Raw genomic sequence first — 19,734 nt, 5'->3', positions numbered from 1 at the left:
ACTTAAAATTGAAATTTAAGGAAGTAAATTGAACTACTATAAATTCTATAATAATATGATAGTAGGAATTTTTTAGAAAAATTACTCTTTCACCTGAAATAATAGCAACAGAAAAAAATTTAAACTAGTCTAAAGCATTATTATGAAAAGTAAGAAATTCATTTCTTAAATTCTATTTATGAAAAGATAGTAAACGAACAAAAAAACAAATACATGTGAAGATGAATTCATTCACTCAAGAATGGTCAATGGGAAATCAGGCAGTTTAAAATGCGTGGTCACGTAATACTTACACAAGTATAGAGTTGGAAAAGAGGCATGACTAAACCTGGATTTAAGAGTCATCAAAATACAACTAAGGGAAGTATAAAATCAAGGTTAATACTAATGATAAAGTAGGAAACTTGGTAAGGTGATAATGCGATAGATAAGGTGTGTGATAAGGTGATAGATTTCCTAAAACTAATAAGAAGATACAGCAGAGTTCTACACCTAATTTGGATATTGAAATGCCCTTAGATCTAATGAAGCATTATTATATTTTCAGATATTGTGCCAATAATTTAATTTGGTGGATTGGGTTTATCTGCTGGTTTTACTGGTCAATCGATTTCACTAAAAAGGGCTTTTTCTCGCAAAATAAATACACTTTCTTTTTGCTTAATATTGAATCTACAGAAAAATATAGCTATTAATGTTTGTTACGGAATATAATTTATTTTATATTTTGTACTGAAGGATTTGTATCCTCAAACACTGTCAACAAAAGAAAGTAAACAAAGAACTAAGAAAAAATTTGTAGTCACTCTTACAAGGTATCATCTGCACCTGTATTATAACTTACCTATCCTACTTAAAAAGAATACGTTTTCTTTTTCCCTTTTAATGTTACCACTGGGTTCATTATTTTTCCAACACTGTTAGATTCTTAATATTATTAAATAAAATTAAGGTTTGCTACACCTGTTTCATAATTAAATATTAAATATTTTAAATAATAATAATTATGAAAAATTAAAACAGGTCTGTTATATTAAATAAATAATTTTTTGATTATTTCATTGCAATAACCATTTTTTCATTACACCTCATTATTATTATCAAATCTATATTTAGTTTCTTCTTTGTGAATCTCTAGACGAAGATTGATTTCCATTACTTTAAAATATCAAAGAGGAAACAAACTACTTCCACTTTTCAACAAAAACTGCTATCACCAAATAACTTTAAAGCTGTTGTATCATACACAAATTTTTATGCAATTGTCTGATTTTTCCAAAATAACATTTTTTACAGACTTCTCATTTAATTAAAATAATGTAAAAGTTTGTAATATCCTATAATAGTATAGTTGTTGTAAGTGCATTAAAACTACTATCAACACATAAATTAAAAATATGACATTGTATTGAAAATATTCGGCAACAAGATTTTTTTAATCTTTTCCTACTATCAGCTTATCATCAGGTAAATAAAGTGATATCTCTTGTCAAGGAAGCATACTGACCACTAGGCTCAGTCAGAGGAAAAAAAGAAGGGTAGAAAAAGCCGAGACAAATTTCTAAATGATAAAACATTTTTTAGGATCTGAGAATAGTACTTGACAATCAAACTAAGTCTTATCCAATGCTATATGTTTACTATACGTTTATAAAAAATGGCAGCTTGGACAATGGGTGAGATGTTAATAAATGGTTAGAAAATTAATTATTTCTGATAGAGATTATGGTACTCATAAAGTGGCATTGTTTTACCATTCATTTTTTCTCTACACTTGAGAGAATGCTAATGTCATAAAACCGTTAAGGTGACTGAAATTGTAATTAGGTCGTGTACTTTGCATTATTAATAAACATTAGGAAACAATGGAATATTGAACTTGTTTCCTCATAGAAGGTGTTTTGAATTAGTAGACTAGGTTGACCTCAAATATTTTAGTTAACTTATTTCAAAACCTTGTTTGAATTGGCCACTACAGAGCTGTTTTGAACTAGTAGTGAATAACTGTAGTGTAATAACACAAAAATCACGCAGTAACTGGCAGCTTTTGAACAGAGTGCTGTCGTAATAAAAAGACATATTTACTACTGTCTGGTAAAATGTTGATATAAATATAACATTTACTATTATTACGTAAATCACTTTATTAAAATTGAATTTAAAAAAAATAGTTGTTTGCAAATAAAAATGTATTGTATAGTTTTTAAAAATTTTTAGTAATTCTTTTCTTTTTATTTCTATTGACTTTTTTCATATCTTTACAGTCACATTGCACCCAAGCATCAAATATTAAATGGACAAAAAGGATATAAGATATAATATATTTAAACATAATTATTCTCAAGATCTACTATTACCAAGTACGAAGCATTTTATTTCTTCAACCTTGCTTCTAGAAATTTTTGATAGGTGTAACCATTTCTCTTGTGCTTATGCTGCAACTTAAACTGAATTGCTGATCTTAAATGTTTTATATTTGTAAGTGAAAATACATTTATCAGTATTTTCTACTCATAAATAATCAGATTAGTAACAAATTAGGTTTAACCCTTACTTGTCTCTAATTCTTTTACAAAATTAACGATAACATTTTCATACTATATTAGCTTATCAACTGATAAAAATAATTCTCTGATTAATGAATAAACTGGTTTTTCTATTTATTATAATTTATCATATTCTGTAAAAGTATTGGTACTTTATCCATCTTCAGTGAATCAGGGTTAGAGGTAAATTGTCTTGTAAACTAGCACATGAGTCAGGCAAATTCAGTGTTTTTTTAGCGAGAATTTAAGAAATTTCCTTATCTTAAAATTGACTTACATGCAATGCTTTATTCTATTATGATATAAACTAACTTTTGAAATCATCAGACATCAATTATTAATTACATTCGATTAAATGTTATTAATTTATTTAATTAGTATGTTATATATATGTAACTAAATAAATCAATTTGTTTAAATTTCAGATCGACTTACAACAAAAATTCTATCATACCTCCAAACTCAGTTTATGAAGGGTAAGTAGGATCTAACTTTTTTTATAGTCCACATTTTCAGTGTATATATATATATATATATATATTACATATATATATATATATATATATATTACATATATATATATTATTATGTGTGTGTGTGTGTGTGTGTGTGCGTGTGAGCGCGCGCACGTAGCTACAAATTTAAAGTTTACTTCAAAATATAAACGAACAATCTACAGTATTTCAAACACACAGATTATGTACTGCTAAAAAAAATATAAAAATAAATCAGGAGAATTCTCATCATTATAGAACAAGTACTATAGTAATAAGTAATAATACTTAAGTAATTTAAAAATCGTGAAATTCGTTTTTTCAAATGGTAAATCTCCTACATATCGTAGGATATCAATCACGAAAAAAAATTGTGTTTTTTGATTTGCTACATCTTAAATAACAATATTGAATAATTTCATATGATTTTTATTTTTCAGAATAACTTTAACGGAGGTTCCATATTGTTTGCCCAAAAGGTAAGTAATAATTGTCAAATAATTTTTCTCTCTCCAAAAATAAGTCAGGTGGATTTCCAATTTCTTCTCAATCCAGTTTTTTAATCTTAATTTATCAAATAACGAAATAATAGAGCTTAGAGTTTTGGTTTGCTTGGCATTTGTCCCGCCACCACACCAATCAGACGCCCAAAAGCATAAGACCGGATGTCTGTGCTACAAACGGTAACTGGGCACACAACCCGTACGCCAGGGAATAGCATAGCAACCGCCATAACTTCGACCTCTGCTTACCCTCCGGAGCACCTAGATACAGAATATCCAGGAACGCCTGATAAGTCACCACTATGTTAAAGTGTGTTCCCGACCACCAAACCCGCATCAAAAACTAGACATTACGTGCAATGCCTTTGGCCGTAACATGAATTTATGAGCTGAAAGGGGTTGCGTTGAAACTTGCGCATGGAGTCTTCCACAAATTGAGTTTGGCTTCCTTAATGGCATACTAATTACGGGTGCGTGGGTAGATCGGCAGACCCTCAGAGTGCACGTCAGCAACGATATTCCCCGGCAGGGGGCGACGCTGGTATCTTCTCCTAGCGGATCTAATTCTTGCGTGCAGCACGCAAAAGCCACAGGACGACCACTTTTTTCCAGTTATCCACCTGTGGTTAACAGACGGGTCATGACGGCTACAGGCACTTTCCGATCCGCGAACTGGCCACTACCTAATGGTCCGTCCATTGCAGGAGGCCTCCGTAGGATCCTATCGCAGCCAGTCTAGATGACCCGGCCGAAAAGTTCAACTATCAATAAGCTATATATATATATATAGAACCTACCTCTGTAACTTGGAGTTTGAATTGTATGGGATGCGTTTCGCCACCACCCCATTCGGTCCCCCTAAAGCAGAAGACAGAATGTCTGTGCCACAAACAGCTACTGAGTCTCGAAAGAAATTAGCGACTGAAAGAAATCAGTGTCCTAACTAGCTTCAAGAGCAAACATAAAACCGTGAGCGGAATAAGCGCCCACTCGGAATAGACCACTCGCTTGGGTGTACCACCGCCCACATTTCATATATCACTAAAATTGGTAGGCACATCCCGTCAAATATTAAAACATATATGACTATCAATAATTAAATTTATCTCGTCAAAGACAGGAATTCGCTGCCACGCCTAGGCCGCTGAATGCCAGCAAGTACCTGTTCACAATTAAAGCGCTAGGAGCTTTAATCTGGCTGGTAGGCAGCCATGTTTCTCAGTTAGTTTCTCCTAAAGGCAGCGCGGTAGAGTCTTTTCCCTAAAGTATACTACTGAAGACGGTTGAATAAAGCAAATGTGGCTCCCACAACATTGAGTCGACGCTTGTGAGTGGCCCATTTCCCCCTTGACCACTAAGTTCCAGGGTAGCCTGAGTTCTGGTACTCCAAACAACAAGGTAGTCGAGCATCATGTGTTCGTCCTGCTGTATCTCCCCGCAGACGGAATGCTCATCATTTACCAGGCGGAACCGAAACAAACATCGATTTAAATTTACATGGTTGGAGAGCACTTGGGCACCCGTTGCCCTTAAAATGATAGACAGGCGTAACATCCCCCCCAGATCCTGTATAATTCTATACAAGAACATTCCCTTAGTCGTGGCGTGCCATCCTTACTACCATGCTTCCATCGCGAGGTTGAAAATACTTGTCCGCAGGAGGGTGCATCGAGATCACCGTTCAGATCCATTCAGGCCCGGCTCGATACCGCATCCAAATACGTCGGCATCCCTGACTCTTTGCAATTTCAACATGGCCACCCTAACTTTCACCACTAAATCGATTCGAGAACCTTTCCCAATACAGTGGTAGCCTCGTCGGGGGTTGTTTTTAAACACCAGTGCATACAATTTAGGCTCTGCGCTGGGCACTCCTTAAATTTTGAAAACTGCTTCACCTTTCTTTCGAACATATGTACCAAACGGACGCCGCGTAAGTTGTCGTACTTTCGAAGAAACCTCGTTCACCATGTACAAATGACGGCCCGGCAGCCCGTAATGCTTTCGAGAAGTCCTTGTAAGCTTGTGCATCACAAAGACATCGTCCACCGCTTCTTGCTTAATGTTGTTGCTAAACAGCAACATATTATCAAACTAAACTCATAGGTACTTATGAACTTAACCTCGGGTGACTACACAGCCTTTATACTTAATACGGGAGTACCGATTGTATGATAATTTGCGTGCACCCTTGAGAAGCATAAACCTCGTCTTGACACAGAAATCTTTAATTTTTGCTTGTCCACCCAGCACTCTGTGGTTGATAAAGCCGCCTGCACTCAATCTTCTATCCCGGTCATGAGTTACCAAGAACTAACAAGAAATCATCGGCAAAAGCCTGGGCCGTGACCCCTTCCGGGAATGTCAGTCCCAAAAATCCGTCGAATACCAGGTTCCACACCAAGTGACCGATAATGGAGACCTGCAGGCTTTCCCTGGTGATGGACTTTTCCACAACTAGGTGCGCATCCTTAAACAGAGCCGTGCGATTAGACAAGTTTAATTCACGTACTACGGCCTGCAGGGCTGCGGGAACATACCTTAGGGTATGAAATTTTGTTCGCGCACTTTTTGTCAATCTACTTTTGACTTAACACAAACGTTTGTACAAATATAGATAAATTGATTTAAATGTGCATAGCATCTGCTACTTATCTATTAGAAAAACATAAGAAATATTTGCTTATAATCTATTATTTATTAAAACTATTAAAATTATTTTTGAAACTTAAATATTAATTTTTTTTTTAAATTATATTTGTGAAGTGAACTTTTTGATAATAATAAAAATTATGTATTCATCTACATCAGTCAAAGTCGTATCAGACCGGTGTTACCATCTTGGTAGCCGCTGGTCGAAATCCGTCAAGAACGATGACGGAATTTTGCAGGAGGAGCTTCTTCGGATCATTCGATCTTCCTTGCTGCTTCCTGTCTTTGGTGATCACGGCTGTCTGTAACCAACTGTCTCGAATCAGGAGTGAGAGCCTGAGGAAGAAGTTGTTCCTAGCAACTTCCAAGGTGTATAATCTCGTGGTCATGTTGCCATGTAAAATGTTTTCAAAACAATTTAATAATAACTTTATAACGCGGAACCATCCGAAACAATTTTAACTATTAACATTTCCTAATAATTGTATTCCTCCATATTTTTACTGTTTTCTTAATTAATTAATGTTAATTGTGTCAGGATTACCATTAATTACTACAAAAAAGGCATTAATAAAATGTAATTTAAGATTAATTAGTGCGGCTTTTCACCTTAATATGGATTAGTAAAGATTTGATATTTTTTTACTTTTTATAGTAATAATTAATAAAAAATAGAAAGTAAAAAATTTAATTTAGTGTCATCATCCGTGTACTTGATATATCTTTATGGAATTTTAAGTGGAAAAATTATTAAAATATACCTTAATAAAACAAATAAAATTTTTTTGTAAATTTCATGAATTTTATTTAACAAATAAATACATAATTTATTAATAATTGGTTTTGTTTTGTAGTATAAGTAAATGGTAAAATACGATTAGTTAGCTTATGAAGGAGATAATTATGATATTACAATTAAAATTAATAAAAATAAAAAAAATAAGTTTTCACAAAGTAGTATAAAGTGGAGGCTCAACATATTCTTTTTGTTGTCTTTGATTTATTGAAAAAGAAAGAAAATATTACATGTAAAAAGTTAGACTATATTTTTAACATTAAAAAAAACTGCCAGCAAGAAACTAACATGACATTGATCGGAATTTAGATACATACTTCCCAGCCCTGAGCAATAAATTTTCTGAGGTAGCTGTGAAACTTTAAGATAGTTACTCTTTTGACTGAAGAAAAACAAAACATGCCACCATAATGAGGGTATCTAAATATTTTAAGATATAAGTAAAATCTAAGATAAGACAAGTCTAACTTAAGATCCTGTTGTAAACATGCTATTATGGTACATTACAGGTCAATTTAAATCTTACGTCTCGCAGCAAGAAATTGATAAATAATTATAGTGTTATATTAAAATACAAAACTCAGTGTGCATATTATTATGTGATTTCATGAAAATTCTGTTTTAGGTATCCGTACGATATCACTTTACCATATGGTGCTTATATAACGTAAGTACAGTAATTTATTTATATGTATATATATATATGCAAGGATCTATTACGTAAAAAAAAACAAAAAAAAAAACAGTATTGCTAAAATAGCATTACTGCATCACTAGTACCTCTTGTCACTGCTAAGAGCGCTACTGTCGAAGCCACCGTCATAGAATTTCCCTTTTTTTCTTGTGGTAGATTCCCTTTTCCGTCGTCCAGTTGGAACGGGAGATTTGAAATCACAAAGGGTTGCCAACTAATTATATTTTTCCTATGAATATTAATTATTTTTGAATATTTCAAAAGTTGGTAGCACTGATGTACAGCTTGCAGTCGCCTGCTATGTCGTGTGACGTCACAGGTGAGCGTGAGAATTAAAAGGGATAAATAATATTTAAAGCAAAAAAAATTAACAAGTCGGTTAGGTTTCTAATTGGTTGACTCCGGGAGACACCTTACTGACGCCTTAAAGTGAATGGATACACCGGCTGTCGGACATGTTTAGGAAGTATGTTCTACACAATTAATGCGCCCGAGAGAAATTACTTTTAGTACTAAACGCCATCTTCAACGTCACAATCCCCCTATTTCTTTCGTTCAATTTAGTGTACAAAATATTTTCTGCTTTCCGAAATTTACGTAAAATAAATTTTCACCCGTCATTCTATCGAAAAATTAATCAGTTTTTCTAATATTTCACATACTATACCAATTTCTTTATTAGAAAAAAAAAAATATTCGTAAATTTTATAAAACCTACTTACGCATGCGCATCTTCCAGTCGGTTACAGCTATAAATTTTCAATATGCCTCACCCTAGTTATTAAGAAAAATATAGCTACATACATCCTATAGACATCCCATGCACCTTTTTTATTGAAAAATATTTAAGTAAAAGTGTTAGTAATATTAATAGATGAATCTCTTAAGAATAATACCGTAAGAAAAACATATTTGTATTAAACACTCTTTTCAAAATTTGTAACATAATCGGACAGTGAATAAATCCAATATCAAATCATATCATGAGCCTTGGAACCACTAGTCAATAATGTTAATAACTACAATTTAAAATAAATTAAAACAATAGTCGTACATTATTATACAGGTGTTTAAAATGTTTTGTTTTGTGTATTTATTTGTGTGTTATTTGTTTTGTATGTTTTAATGTGTTGTAGTCCTGAAAAGCATTTTTTCCATTATTTTATAAACGATAGTTTATTAAAACAATACATCGTAGGGGTAGTCAGAGTATTGTCGTAATATTTTTCCAATATTACCCTTGAATACCAAGTTTAATTCCATCTCTACTACAGCCTTCATCTTGTCTACGGTCATCACTTTAGCAAACCTCTTTGGAACAACGATGTTACATGTCCCATCATCACATTGGAGGGTATATACAACAGACTTCCTATATTTTGTGTCCAATAGGTCTATCAGCTACGTGCAATGAGAATTTTTAAAAGATAACCTACCGATGTTAGTAAAGTGGAAAGATTGTTCCATCCTCCTGCATGCTGCGGTCAGCCTTTCACTACGTCAATGATATCATGCGGTGACCAGTATCAATGAAACCACAGTGTAAAAAACGAATTTATTTAATTTACCTGTAGCAATATTCCGCTGACATTCGAGTAGAATAAACATGATGTCAAGTCATAGGTAAATCTATCACGAATAAATTAATATACAGCTTCTGTATACAGAGAGCCAAACATTTTTGTACTTCTGTATGATTAAACGGGAATAAAATATTCAAAAAATCAATTGAAAACTTTATAAGAAAATAATTTGTTATAGAAAAGATCAGCCGTTCTCTATGATAGAGGTGGGTTTCTTGATTCTAACAAAAAGTTATATTTGAGTTATATTTCATTATGATATGGTATGTCTTCAGTTGCATTTTGAAATTAATTGTCATTAGGTATTAAGGTTTTCTTATGCTTTTAGTTGAATTATTAGAGATTTTTTTCCAATGTTAAGGAATATTTTTTGTTTCTTTACTGGTTTCGTATATTTATATTTAATTCTTACTCGGTATGGATCAGCTACCTTCAGATATGATAGACGAAGAGAAATCTGATGCTGGAGGTTGTCAAATAACATGCAAAAAACGTGGTCGGTTTTTGAATAGAAACTCGAGGAGAATTGTACGTAGAAAAATTATTAAAGACGACATAGCAAACAATTTATCGGGAAATTCGAGTGATAACGTGAGTGTAAGTATGGAATCCCAACCTACTACTAAGTGGAGTACCATAGATGCCGAGGAAACAAACTGTGATTCCTTGTCCTAGCAATGGCGAATTACCTATATCGAATTAATTTAGTGGCCTCCCGTTAAACGATTCGGATGTTGTGAATCGAACGGAATTTGTCAAGCCTCCTCCTGATGTGCTCTACGGGATGTACTAAGGCTGTAAGAATTGCTATAAATGGTCGTGTGCAAGGTGGATTACAACATTTGACTGTTCGGAGGTAAACAACTAAGAATATTTTCTAGACACATTGAAGCGGAAAAGAATCATACATATATTTCGGGAACATGGTTTAATAGGTCATACTTTCACTAGAAAGGATCAGTAAGCTTTTGTGTCGTGATTGAGAACCTAACCTACTCGATTCAACTGGTGATGATCAAGGAAAAAATCGAAGGCCACGGGCATCGGGTAAAGTACTAGAAAAATACACGCCACAAGATAACTAAAGAGCCCACTTCAGCTTTTTTCGTGAACCTGAAGCCGCAAGAAAACAATAAGACCATATTTGAATTGAAGTACATTGCGAATTGCAGCGTGCCGTTCGTCAGATCGCGGAAACCGACTGGCCTCTTGCCAATCGGTTTCTGTCGATGTCTGTTGACATGACGTGTCAACAGTACGGGCAAAGTAAAAATTGTATGAGACCTTTCCGCTGTGTAAAGAGTAAGGAAAGCAAGTGGGGAGATCAAAATCTACGTCTGGAAATTGTTTCGGGATTCCAAGCAACATACTGGACTACAGAACTGCATCCCGGATATACTTGACTTTTTTATTACTTCAGGTATGTTATCTGCATAACTCTGGTAGAAAACATCTATGATTCAACGTCAGACCACTTCGCCGTCTTACTGAGTACGATGGTGCTGAGGAGCAAAAGAAGGCCTATTCTGCATACGAAACAAAACTATTTGGGTTTTTATCAGAGCTGGATAGAGGAGAAATTGACTGATCCATTTCGGCTTGACTCCGCTGAGATTACTGATTACGCGACATACCTTCTAATGCCAGTCATGCAAGAATATGGATGGCGGTCAACGCCTGAAGATGTTCGTTTGACCAGAGATAATACCTATCCGTTGAAAGTGACAGATCTAATTGTCTCAAAGCGGTGTCTCAGCGGAATTGGGAGCGATTCAGGAGGCCAGAATACAGGATTCCGCATAATATAACGGTGCGGAGGCTGAGGATTTTGTTGAAGACTATCAGAGACGAGACACTCAAGGAGTACATCGGTAATCTTTCTCAATTGAATAGAGACGGATGTACTTTTTGGAAGGTTACGAAGGGACTACAATGTTCCCCAGGAACGCTCCCTTCCCTACAGAGGCATACTTGATCATGGGAAAGGAATGACAGAGTGAAGACAAATCTATTTACTTCTTACTTAGAAGTAACCTTCCAACCCCACGTTGACGAGGGTCCAAATGATGTAAATTTTAAAGACTTCCTGAGAGACCAATGCCAATCAGCTTCCTGATTAGGGTGATTTCTACAAGGAAGATTCTTAAATTATTCAACTAAGGAAATCCCCAGGCTATCAGTTAGTGACGCACAAGATGCTGGTCATGCTACCCTTTAAAGGCACCGTGTATATAAAGGATCTGTTGAACGATGTTCTGCGGACGTCTTCCCAGCGGAATGGAAGATGTCACAGATGGTAATGGTTTTAAATCCTGGAAAACCTGCGCAAGAGATTTCTTCTTACAGACCAGTTACGCGGGTGATACACCATCCTTTAGCCTGCAGACTGTGGATCCCAGATATAGATCGAGTGGTTTCCAAATGCACTGAAGAAGGCACCGCGCATTGACCAGCTTGACCAGGACATGTTTTACCATCTGCTGCCTGTCAGGAGAATCGCTTGGCAGATTGTTCCCGGGGTACCTAAGCTGGGGCTGCTTTCCGGCTTGCTGGAAGGTGGCTTTGATGAGGGTGCTCTAAAAATCTGGAAAGTATCTTGGTAACGTCAGTAGTTATCGACCCATCAGACTCTTGCCGGTCATCGGTAAGTTGCTTGTGCCATAGAAAGGCTGGTTGTGGAACGACTCTGGGAAAGCACTGATATAAACGTTTTTGTAAATCGAGGCCAATATGACTTCAAGAAAGGGGTTGGCACCGAGGATTGCATCTTAAATGCTCTTACCGAGGTGGAAAGCGCTGACTGCAAATATGTTTTGGCAATTTTTACTGACATAGAGGCAACATTTCTTTCCTTGTGTTGGGGTTCTGTGCTATATGAGTTGGAACGCCTCAATGTTCCCGTAGCCCTGCAGCCCATAGTAAGAGACTATTTGTCTAATCGCTCGGCTCTGTTTAAAGATGCGCACCTAATTGTGAAAAATTCCGTCACCAGGGGAAGCCCGCAGGGTTCCATACCCTCGGTCCTCTGCTGTGGAACTTGATTTTTGATGGATTTCTGGAATTGACATTCGCAGAAGGGGTCACGGCCCAGGCTTTCGCCGATGACTGTCTCCTGATAGTTCGTGGTAATTTACGACCACAGCTGGAAAGTAGAGCGCAGGTAGCTTTGTCGACCAGGGAGGGCTGGATGGAGATGCAAAATTTAAACATATCTGTGCTCAAGACGAAGTATATCCTTCTTAAGGGAGCAGACAAATTATCCTGCAGTCGTATCCCCCATATTAAATAAAAAGTCTGTGTAATCAGCCGAGTGAGGTTTCATAAGTACCTAGGTGTTTATTTGATGAAACGTTGTTGTTTAGTAAACACATTAGGTAAGTAGCGGCGAATGCCGCCTCAGTGATGCAGGGACTTAGAAGGATTACTTAAAAGACTATTCGCGTCGGGTCTCTACGACCCGAGACCCGAGACACTATTTTATATTTAAAGTTTAATATTTGCCTCAATGATATTAGGTTGGCAAGCCTGCTAATTTCCTATCGCAATCCGTTCTATCAGTCAGTATCCAAATTACCTAGGTTTGTGTAATATAAGTAACAAAAATAAGCTATTTGACCCGACGCGACCAGGTGTGTTACACTATTGCATTTACTTAAAAATTTACTTGTTAAAAGGTATCTCACTTCGGGAAACCCAAAAAAACTTGAACAAAGTAAAGATACATTTTGAAGATCAAGATATTACTGTAGTATGTTCAAAAACAGAAGAGCAAGATTTGGAAGTTAGAAGGAAACGTAAACGCTGTCACCTTTGCTCGAGCACCAAGGACAATAAATATAACATTTTGTGTAAGAAACGCGGGCACAATATTTTTAAAATTCTCACTGCTTTTATTTGTAAAGATTAATGTTAATTAAATTAATTTGAAAGTGATTAATGTTAGTGTTGGAAATAAAGAATTTCTAACTCAGAAATAATATATTTAAGAAAAAATATTCACAAACGTTTTGTTCAGAACATCAAATTGACACCAGGACAATTGTGCATTGTTTACTTGTAGATGTTCGGCTCAGTTCAAATATTTTTATTTGAAAACATATTTACAGATGAGTTATAAGTTTGTCTTCAATCAATCGGGAATAATTATATTTTTACGACAGCAAAGTTCAATAAAAATGAAAATCTTTCTTTATTTTTACAAGGTTTTGTAATTAACGTTTTTCTTATATTATTTTGTTTTAAACAAGGAGATATTTATTTTTATTTGATTAAAAAATTACTTTTTCGAATATAAGCGTTCATTTCTTTGAATAATGTAATATTAATTTACGAATGTTCAGGTCATACTGACCCGACGCAACTAGTAATATTATAAAAAGAGCGTGACCAGTTAAGGGTTAAATTAGGATGATGAAAGAGCAAAATCTGATTTTGTATTAATCGTTGTTGTTTAGGTGTTCGACTGCTGACAATTTCCCTTGTTTCAGAATAATATAATTTATGAAAGATTTTATCCTCGTGGATAATCATTTCCATTGTGTAAACTGGACAGTTCCTTGAACGGCAGTTGCGATTCCCTTTGCAGTTGATGCAAACTGGGGAATCTTTGCATGGATGACCTTCATGATATTCCGTTCCACAAATACAGATTTCTTGCCTTTCATATATAAGTGCAGTGTGTTGGAAACTCTAGCATTAAATTATTGCATAGGTTGCGGTATGCATGAACACAAATCAAAAGAACGTTACCATTTCTCTCATGTTCAACCTTCGTCTTTGTGTCACACATTGACTTGAGAATTCCTTTAATGTTTCTTCTTCAGTGTAATAATTAAGTTCGGGACAAACAACTCCTTTCAATGAGTTAACAGTGTAATGAGATTCGAACGCAAGAAACTCACCGATCTACATTAAAGCTTGAACATTTTGGGTTTGACAGTCATTTTCAGTTTCGACCTACAGACGGTCAAGAGTCTTACATATATACATTAATATTATAGTTAAGTTTATTTGTAATAAATAAAAGATTAGATATATTCATAAATAATTATTACAGAAAGAAATATGAGCCAACGTGTACATAATAAATAAAGAACAAACAAATGCGGTATGTATAAAGGGAAGAGAAAAAATGACGTTGAAAGTAATAAAATTAATTTTTTTTTAAATTACATTGAACACTTTTGCAGAGAATTGAAGAAACCAGTATAAGATAGAATGGCCTTTTAAACACATAAACTAAGAAGTAGTAAGATATATGAGAAGAATACAAAATATGTTGAATTATTAATACAGCAAAATAATTGTAACTTACAGGAACTTTTTCTTCTATCCCTATTTTTGTAAATGAAAAGAAATATATATATCTTTTAGGACCTTGATTCGGACGGGGTATCATGATGAAGTTATTTAGGTTCACCGTTCAAAATAGAATTTATAAGTAAGGAATTTATAACCTCTAGTATAAATAATCAGAGTATAATAGTCAAGCAGAAAAGAAAGAAAACATGAAATAAGATTCTTTGTCATGATACAGATAATATAAGTCTACTTCGAGAAATAAATTTAACATTTGAAAAGTATGAAACCTGACTAGAATTTAAATCCAGAATAATTTGATTGATACCACATTTGCATATTGTATAAAATAAATTTAAAAACTTCTGCAACAATTATTTTATTTATAATACGTATTTTATTTATTTATACACTTACTTAATTTAATTGTTATATATTTTATTAAATTTGTTCCACTGGATCCCTTTCAATGGTGTAATGTAATATTTAATTTTTCATTGTTTCAGAATGGACTCTACATATGTTTCTGTTACTATTAAATGGTAAAAAATTAATTACATGTGTGTTTTAATTATACTCAAAAAATATAAATCCTTAATATTGGTTCATTAATGTGGTAAAATTTTTGAAATTAATTTGTTTTGAAAAAACTATACAATCATTAAGAAATGTAATTTTTTTCATATTTTTTTATAATTAAAAGCTATTAATAAAGAAAAATTACGTTAACATTTCAGCAGTAGTTAAAACGATCCGGTTCTGAAATACTTCAAGGTCATTGTTGGTCGCGATCGAGCCGGATGCCTGGGGTATATGTCAACGGATGGTGTGGTGGGGGACCTCGATCCGGTGTATCTGCATAAATCAAAATCATGCATCTTATGTAGTTCTGAGTAGATTTCTGTGATCTCTGAGATGTAGATCTCTGTGTATCAATTGTATTCAATCTCTTGGCTATAGCCGCTTAAAAATGTACCCTGGAATTATTTCAATACAAAAAACTTTCCGATAATAAAGCAAAAGATATCGCATTCCTCATCAACATTGGGGAAGATACAGACAGTCTGCTTAAAAATTCAAATAAAAAACAGGTTTGATTACCAACATCTTTGTTCTGGAATACCAAGGTTTAGGACAGAAAACGAAGGTACTTTGAAGTAAAGATGATACAGAAATCTGCATCGTGTAATGTTCGAGTAAATTAAATAAGTGAAATAGAAGGGGGATCGAAAAAGCATTTCTTATTGCTACCAAGACGGATAACAGTCGACATCTGATTAGCGTCGACAACTTGTTGCTTCGTATAAAGATAAACTGTAAAAAGCTGCGGTTACCGGATAATAAATACAAAGTAAGATCAATCCTTGACAACGGTCCACCTCAGGAATCAAAAACAAAAAGTTCTAAGTTAGAATTGTGTAAACCGTCATTATTCAACATAATCGAATGCGTATTCAATGACGACCTGGTTACATACTACCATATTAATAAAAGGATTAGCGAAGAAGATATACACAGATTCCTATTCAGCCTACAACAGAATGTTGTAAATCTTCTTACTGAGTCGCTTAAAGAATGTAAAAAACTATAAAATTCAGTCTATTCCTAGAATGTACACGTGAAAGATGAAGAAAAATGGTAGACAGTACCGAAGAACACAAAACAAAAGATGCAAACATTGAAACAGAATTGAAACTAGTAATCAACAAAGCCGACATTGACAAAGCACTAGATAAAGCCATTAAATAAAATAATAAACAAGAGAAGGAGTTTATAATTAAAGAAAGCGGGTGTTCTTTGCTGAGCATAGACCGTCTCGTAGTCCGCATAAACAGATACTTCCTCTTAAGGAATTCAACATAGGTATACCACCCTAAAGAAATCAAAGAAAAGAAAGCTGTGATAAACCTCAAAATGAAGTACTGCTTCAAAACTATGTTGTCTAAACAAGTAACCGGACCGAATCCTCAGTGGTTAATTGAACAATACTACGTTTTGGAAGATAAATACGACTTCCATAGCTAAATATCCAACTGAAATAATAGACATATACAGGTTCGAGAAAGCTAATAAGTTTTCAATAAACGAATTTGTACTAAAGGAAAACAATGAAATAAAACCTATAAAAGTGTGCGATGAGGAAGAATCTATTCATTATGATTTGCTGTACATTAACATAGAAAAGAACAGTCACTATAGCTACATACCAAATCTACATGCAGTTCGATCACAACTGACGAAATTGATCATAAAATAGATGTAATGCAAATGATGTTTCACCTTGTACCGAAAAGACGTCGATTGTGACAGGAAAAAGCAGGTTCACCTTTGATGCTGTTTTATGAACAAACCGGCAAATGTTAAAATTATTTGCGCAGAACTAAGTAAACCAGCTTCACTGCCTTCATCCAAAAATGTATTAGGCTATAATTCTCACTTCATCATAAAAGTACTGGAATATGACGTCAAAATGATATATATGATACCGAAAACGACTGAAAAATTTATTACGTTTACTAAGATCATCTGCGAAAATGTATCGGTAAAGAATGTAAACAAATTCCAGTTTATGATAAACTGCATCTTTGACAAACTGGCATCCAACTTATCGGAATACGCATTCCAGCATATCTGGAAGTATTTCAGGGAACAAGAATTGCCACTAGTTACAAGAAAAAGTGTATATCCTTACGACTACACTGACTCCAGTTCGAAACTTGAAAAAATGACCTTCTAAAGAACATTTCTACATTGGAATAACCAACTGTAACAAAGATGAAGACGATTACAAACATGCACAAAATGTATGGAATTATCACATATTATTATTAAATGTATCGGCTGAAACACGTTTGGTAAATAAAATATGATGGCTATTTGAGACGTGACGTCCTCTTACTGATAGACATATTTGAAAACTTTGAATGGCTATGCTTAAACACATACAATCTAGCTGCAGCCCATTACGTATTGACTCCAGGGCTGGCTTTAGACGCTATACTGTGTATAACGCAAGTTCAGTTAGAGCTATTCACCTACACGAAAATGTACATGTTAATCGAGTCAGACATATGAGGTGGTATAACGACTTGTGTAAAGAAATATGATGAGGATGATAATACATACCACAAAAACAACTAAGATAGCCTATGTTGATAGCAATAATTTCTACGGCTAAAGTAATCTCGTCACATCCTCAATCACAATTCGAATGGGTAGACGAACAACAACACCAACGCGTATTCGTCTTTCTAATGACGAATGCAAACGACGATGAGATCGGTTATATTGTAGAGATAGACGTTGATTATTTTCACCATCTCAAGATTTAGGTTTTAGAGATTTTATATAACGTGAATATATGTATGGATGGTCTCGTAGTGAATATTGGTGCTTGTTTGAAGACTCAGTAAACATAGATATTATACCAAACCGTTCCTTAAGCAACAGGTCCTTTTCTATCCTTGCACCAAATACCTGTACAATATCATGTATTAATTCACCAAACGACAGGAGCGAACTTATCTGTGCTTATGAGAAGGCTACTATGACACTGGCACGCAAGCTGATTGTATTTTCTACGTTTTAATGTACTAGGTCCTTTGAAAGCCATATTTTTCTCAGAACAAATCCATGCCATCGTTACAGACCGGTTGTAATTACCGTCGTTGTCTTGCAAATTTGAATCTATATCCTCAACACGGTATCCCATCGTTATTCATTTACATCGTTTACTCATATCGTTTATCTATCTATAATATTTAAAACAATATTACAATTTATATATTGTATATATACCAGTGTATTAGATACCCGATCTCAAGCCCGGGCTGCGGGCGACAACTACTTTCACTTCTTATGGCCTTGAATTGCGCTTCCGTTTATCATAATAAGATACTAAGATTCAGATCAGCTGCAGTCTACAGTTAGATTGAATCTAGTACAATGGATAACTTAACATTGGCTAAGGCAGATGAAACCATCAGAACATGTATCAAAATGAGTGACGTCCCTAAACGCTTTTTCCTTTACAAGTACGGATAATATATAACGATTAAAATTCCTTCCCAACATATCTTCAGCAAGATGAAAAAATAATAAAAGAGGAAAGATGTTACGAGCATTACAACTAGCGAACTACAAATTAGACGGACATGATTGGGACGGGCCGAATCCGAATGAAAGATTTTTAACTCTGTATATCGAAAGATAATTAGCGGCAACTGCTCTGACATCGTTTATTTACCGAGTCATATTTCGCGGTGGTACTGCTTCGATTATCAACTTTAGTTCCGTTCTAACCAACAAGCGCTAGGGTCTAAACTAGTTATAGGTCTTAAACTAGTATCTCAACCGAAGGCGCTAGTGTCTACTTAATCCCGCTCTAACCCTCGCAGCATTTCCTTTTGCATCTAGTTCACATATCAACCGCCAACGCTAATGTCTCGAGCCCCAAACCAAACCTAATAAAATATGAGATTTAGATCAGTAAATTTTATGCCGTCATCGGACCTGCACAAGATACGATACTTAGAACTCACACAACTTTGACATCACATGACCGTGAGATGTGCTATCATCGGACCTACATAAGACATACGATTTAGATCGGCTGCAGGCAACGACAACTGTTCTGACGTCACATGGCCTTCAACTGTGCTAATATCAGATCTACATAAGGGATATGATTTCGATCTAGGCAGAAAGGCCGTCCAGTCATCCCGCCTGTGACGTCACATGGCCTTCAACTGTGCTCACATCAAAACCACATAAGATAAAATATTTAGATCTACGCAGATACACCGGCTCAATTTTCCCATCACACCAATCGATGATGTCACACCCGTCACGTGACCTTGAAGTGTTTAAGAACCGGCTCGAATTATCTACCTTGAAAGCTATTTAGAGTATGAAGATGAAGTCTCTTCATTAACAATTAAAATTTCAATTTAAATACGTTTTTCCATTATCTATAATGATTTCTTGCTCGAATTTTAAATTTGATTATTTATGATTTGAAATATTTTTAAAACGTGGAAGAATGGAAAAACAGCTTATTTCCTCGTCGTTCGAAATCTTCGTTTTTTCTTGGGGAATTAAAGTACTTACTAAATTTGAAATGACTATGAGAATATATTTGCCGGAAGGCTTGAAAAAGACGTGTTTAA

The 19,734-nt window shown here is 34.7% G+C and overlaps 1 protein-coding gene across 1 annotated transcript in view; it reads left to right on the top strand.

Moving 5' to 3' along the window:
* The window catches only part of LOC142317269 (uncharacterized), a 95,165-nt gene that overhangs the window by 34,243 nt on the left and 41,188 nt on the right, over positions 1–19,734 (top strand). The window contains exons 9-12 of the mRNA XM_075353678.1: positions 2,972–3,022; positions 3,481–3,519; positions 7,617–7,658; positions 15,073–15,108. Of these exons, the coding sequence (XP_075209793.1) occupies positions 2,972–3,022; positions 3,481–3,519; positions 7,617–7,658; positions 15,073–15,108 (168 nt within the window). The remainder of the gene's footprint in view (positions 1–2,971; positions 3,023–3,480; positions 3,520–7,616; positions 7,659–15,072; positions 15,109–19,734) is intronic.

Source organism: Lycorma delicatula, chromosome 1, assembly GCF_047948215.1.
Source record: "Lycorma delicatula isolate Av1 chromosome 1, ASM4794821v1, whole genome shotgun sequence".
NCBI lineage: Eukaryota > Metazoa > Arthropoda > Insecta > Hemiptera > Fulgoridae > Lycorma > Lycorma delicatula.
The sequence above is the reverse complement of the archived record's forward strand: the minus strand, read 5'-3'. Positions and strand labels throughout refer to the sequence as shown.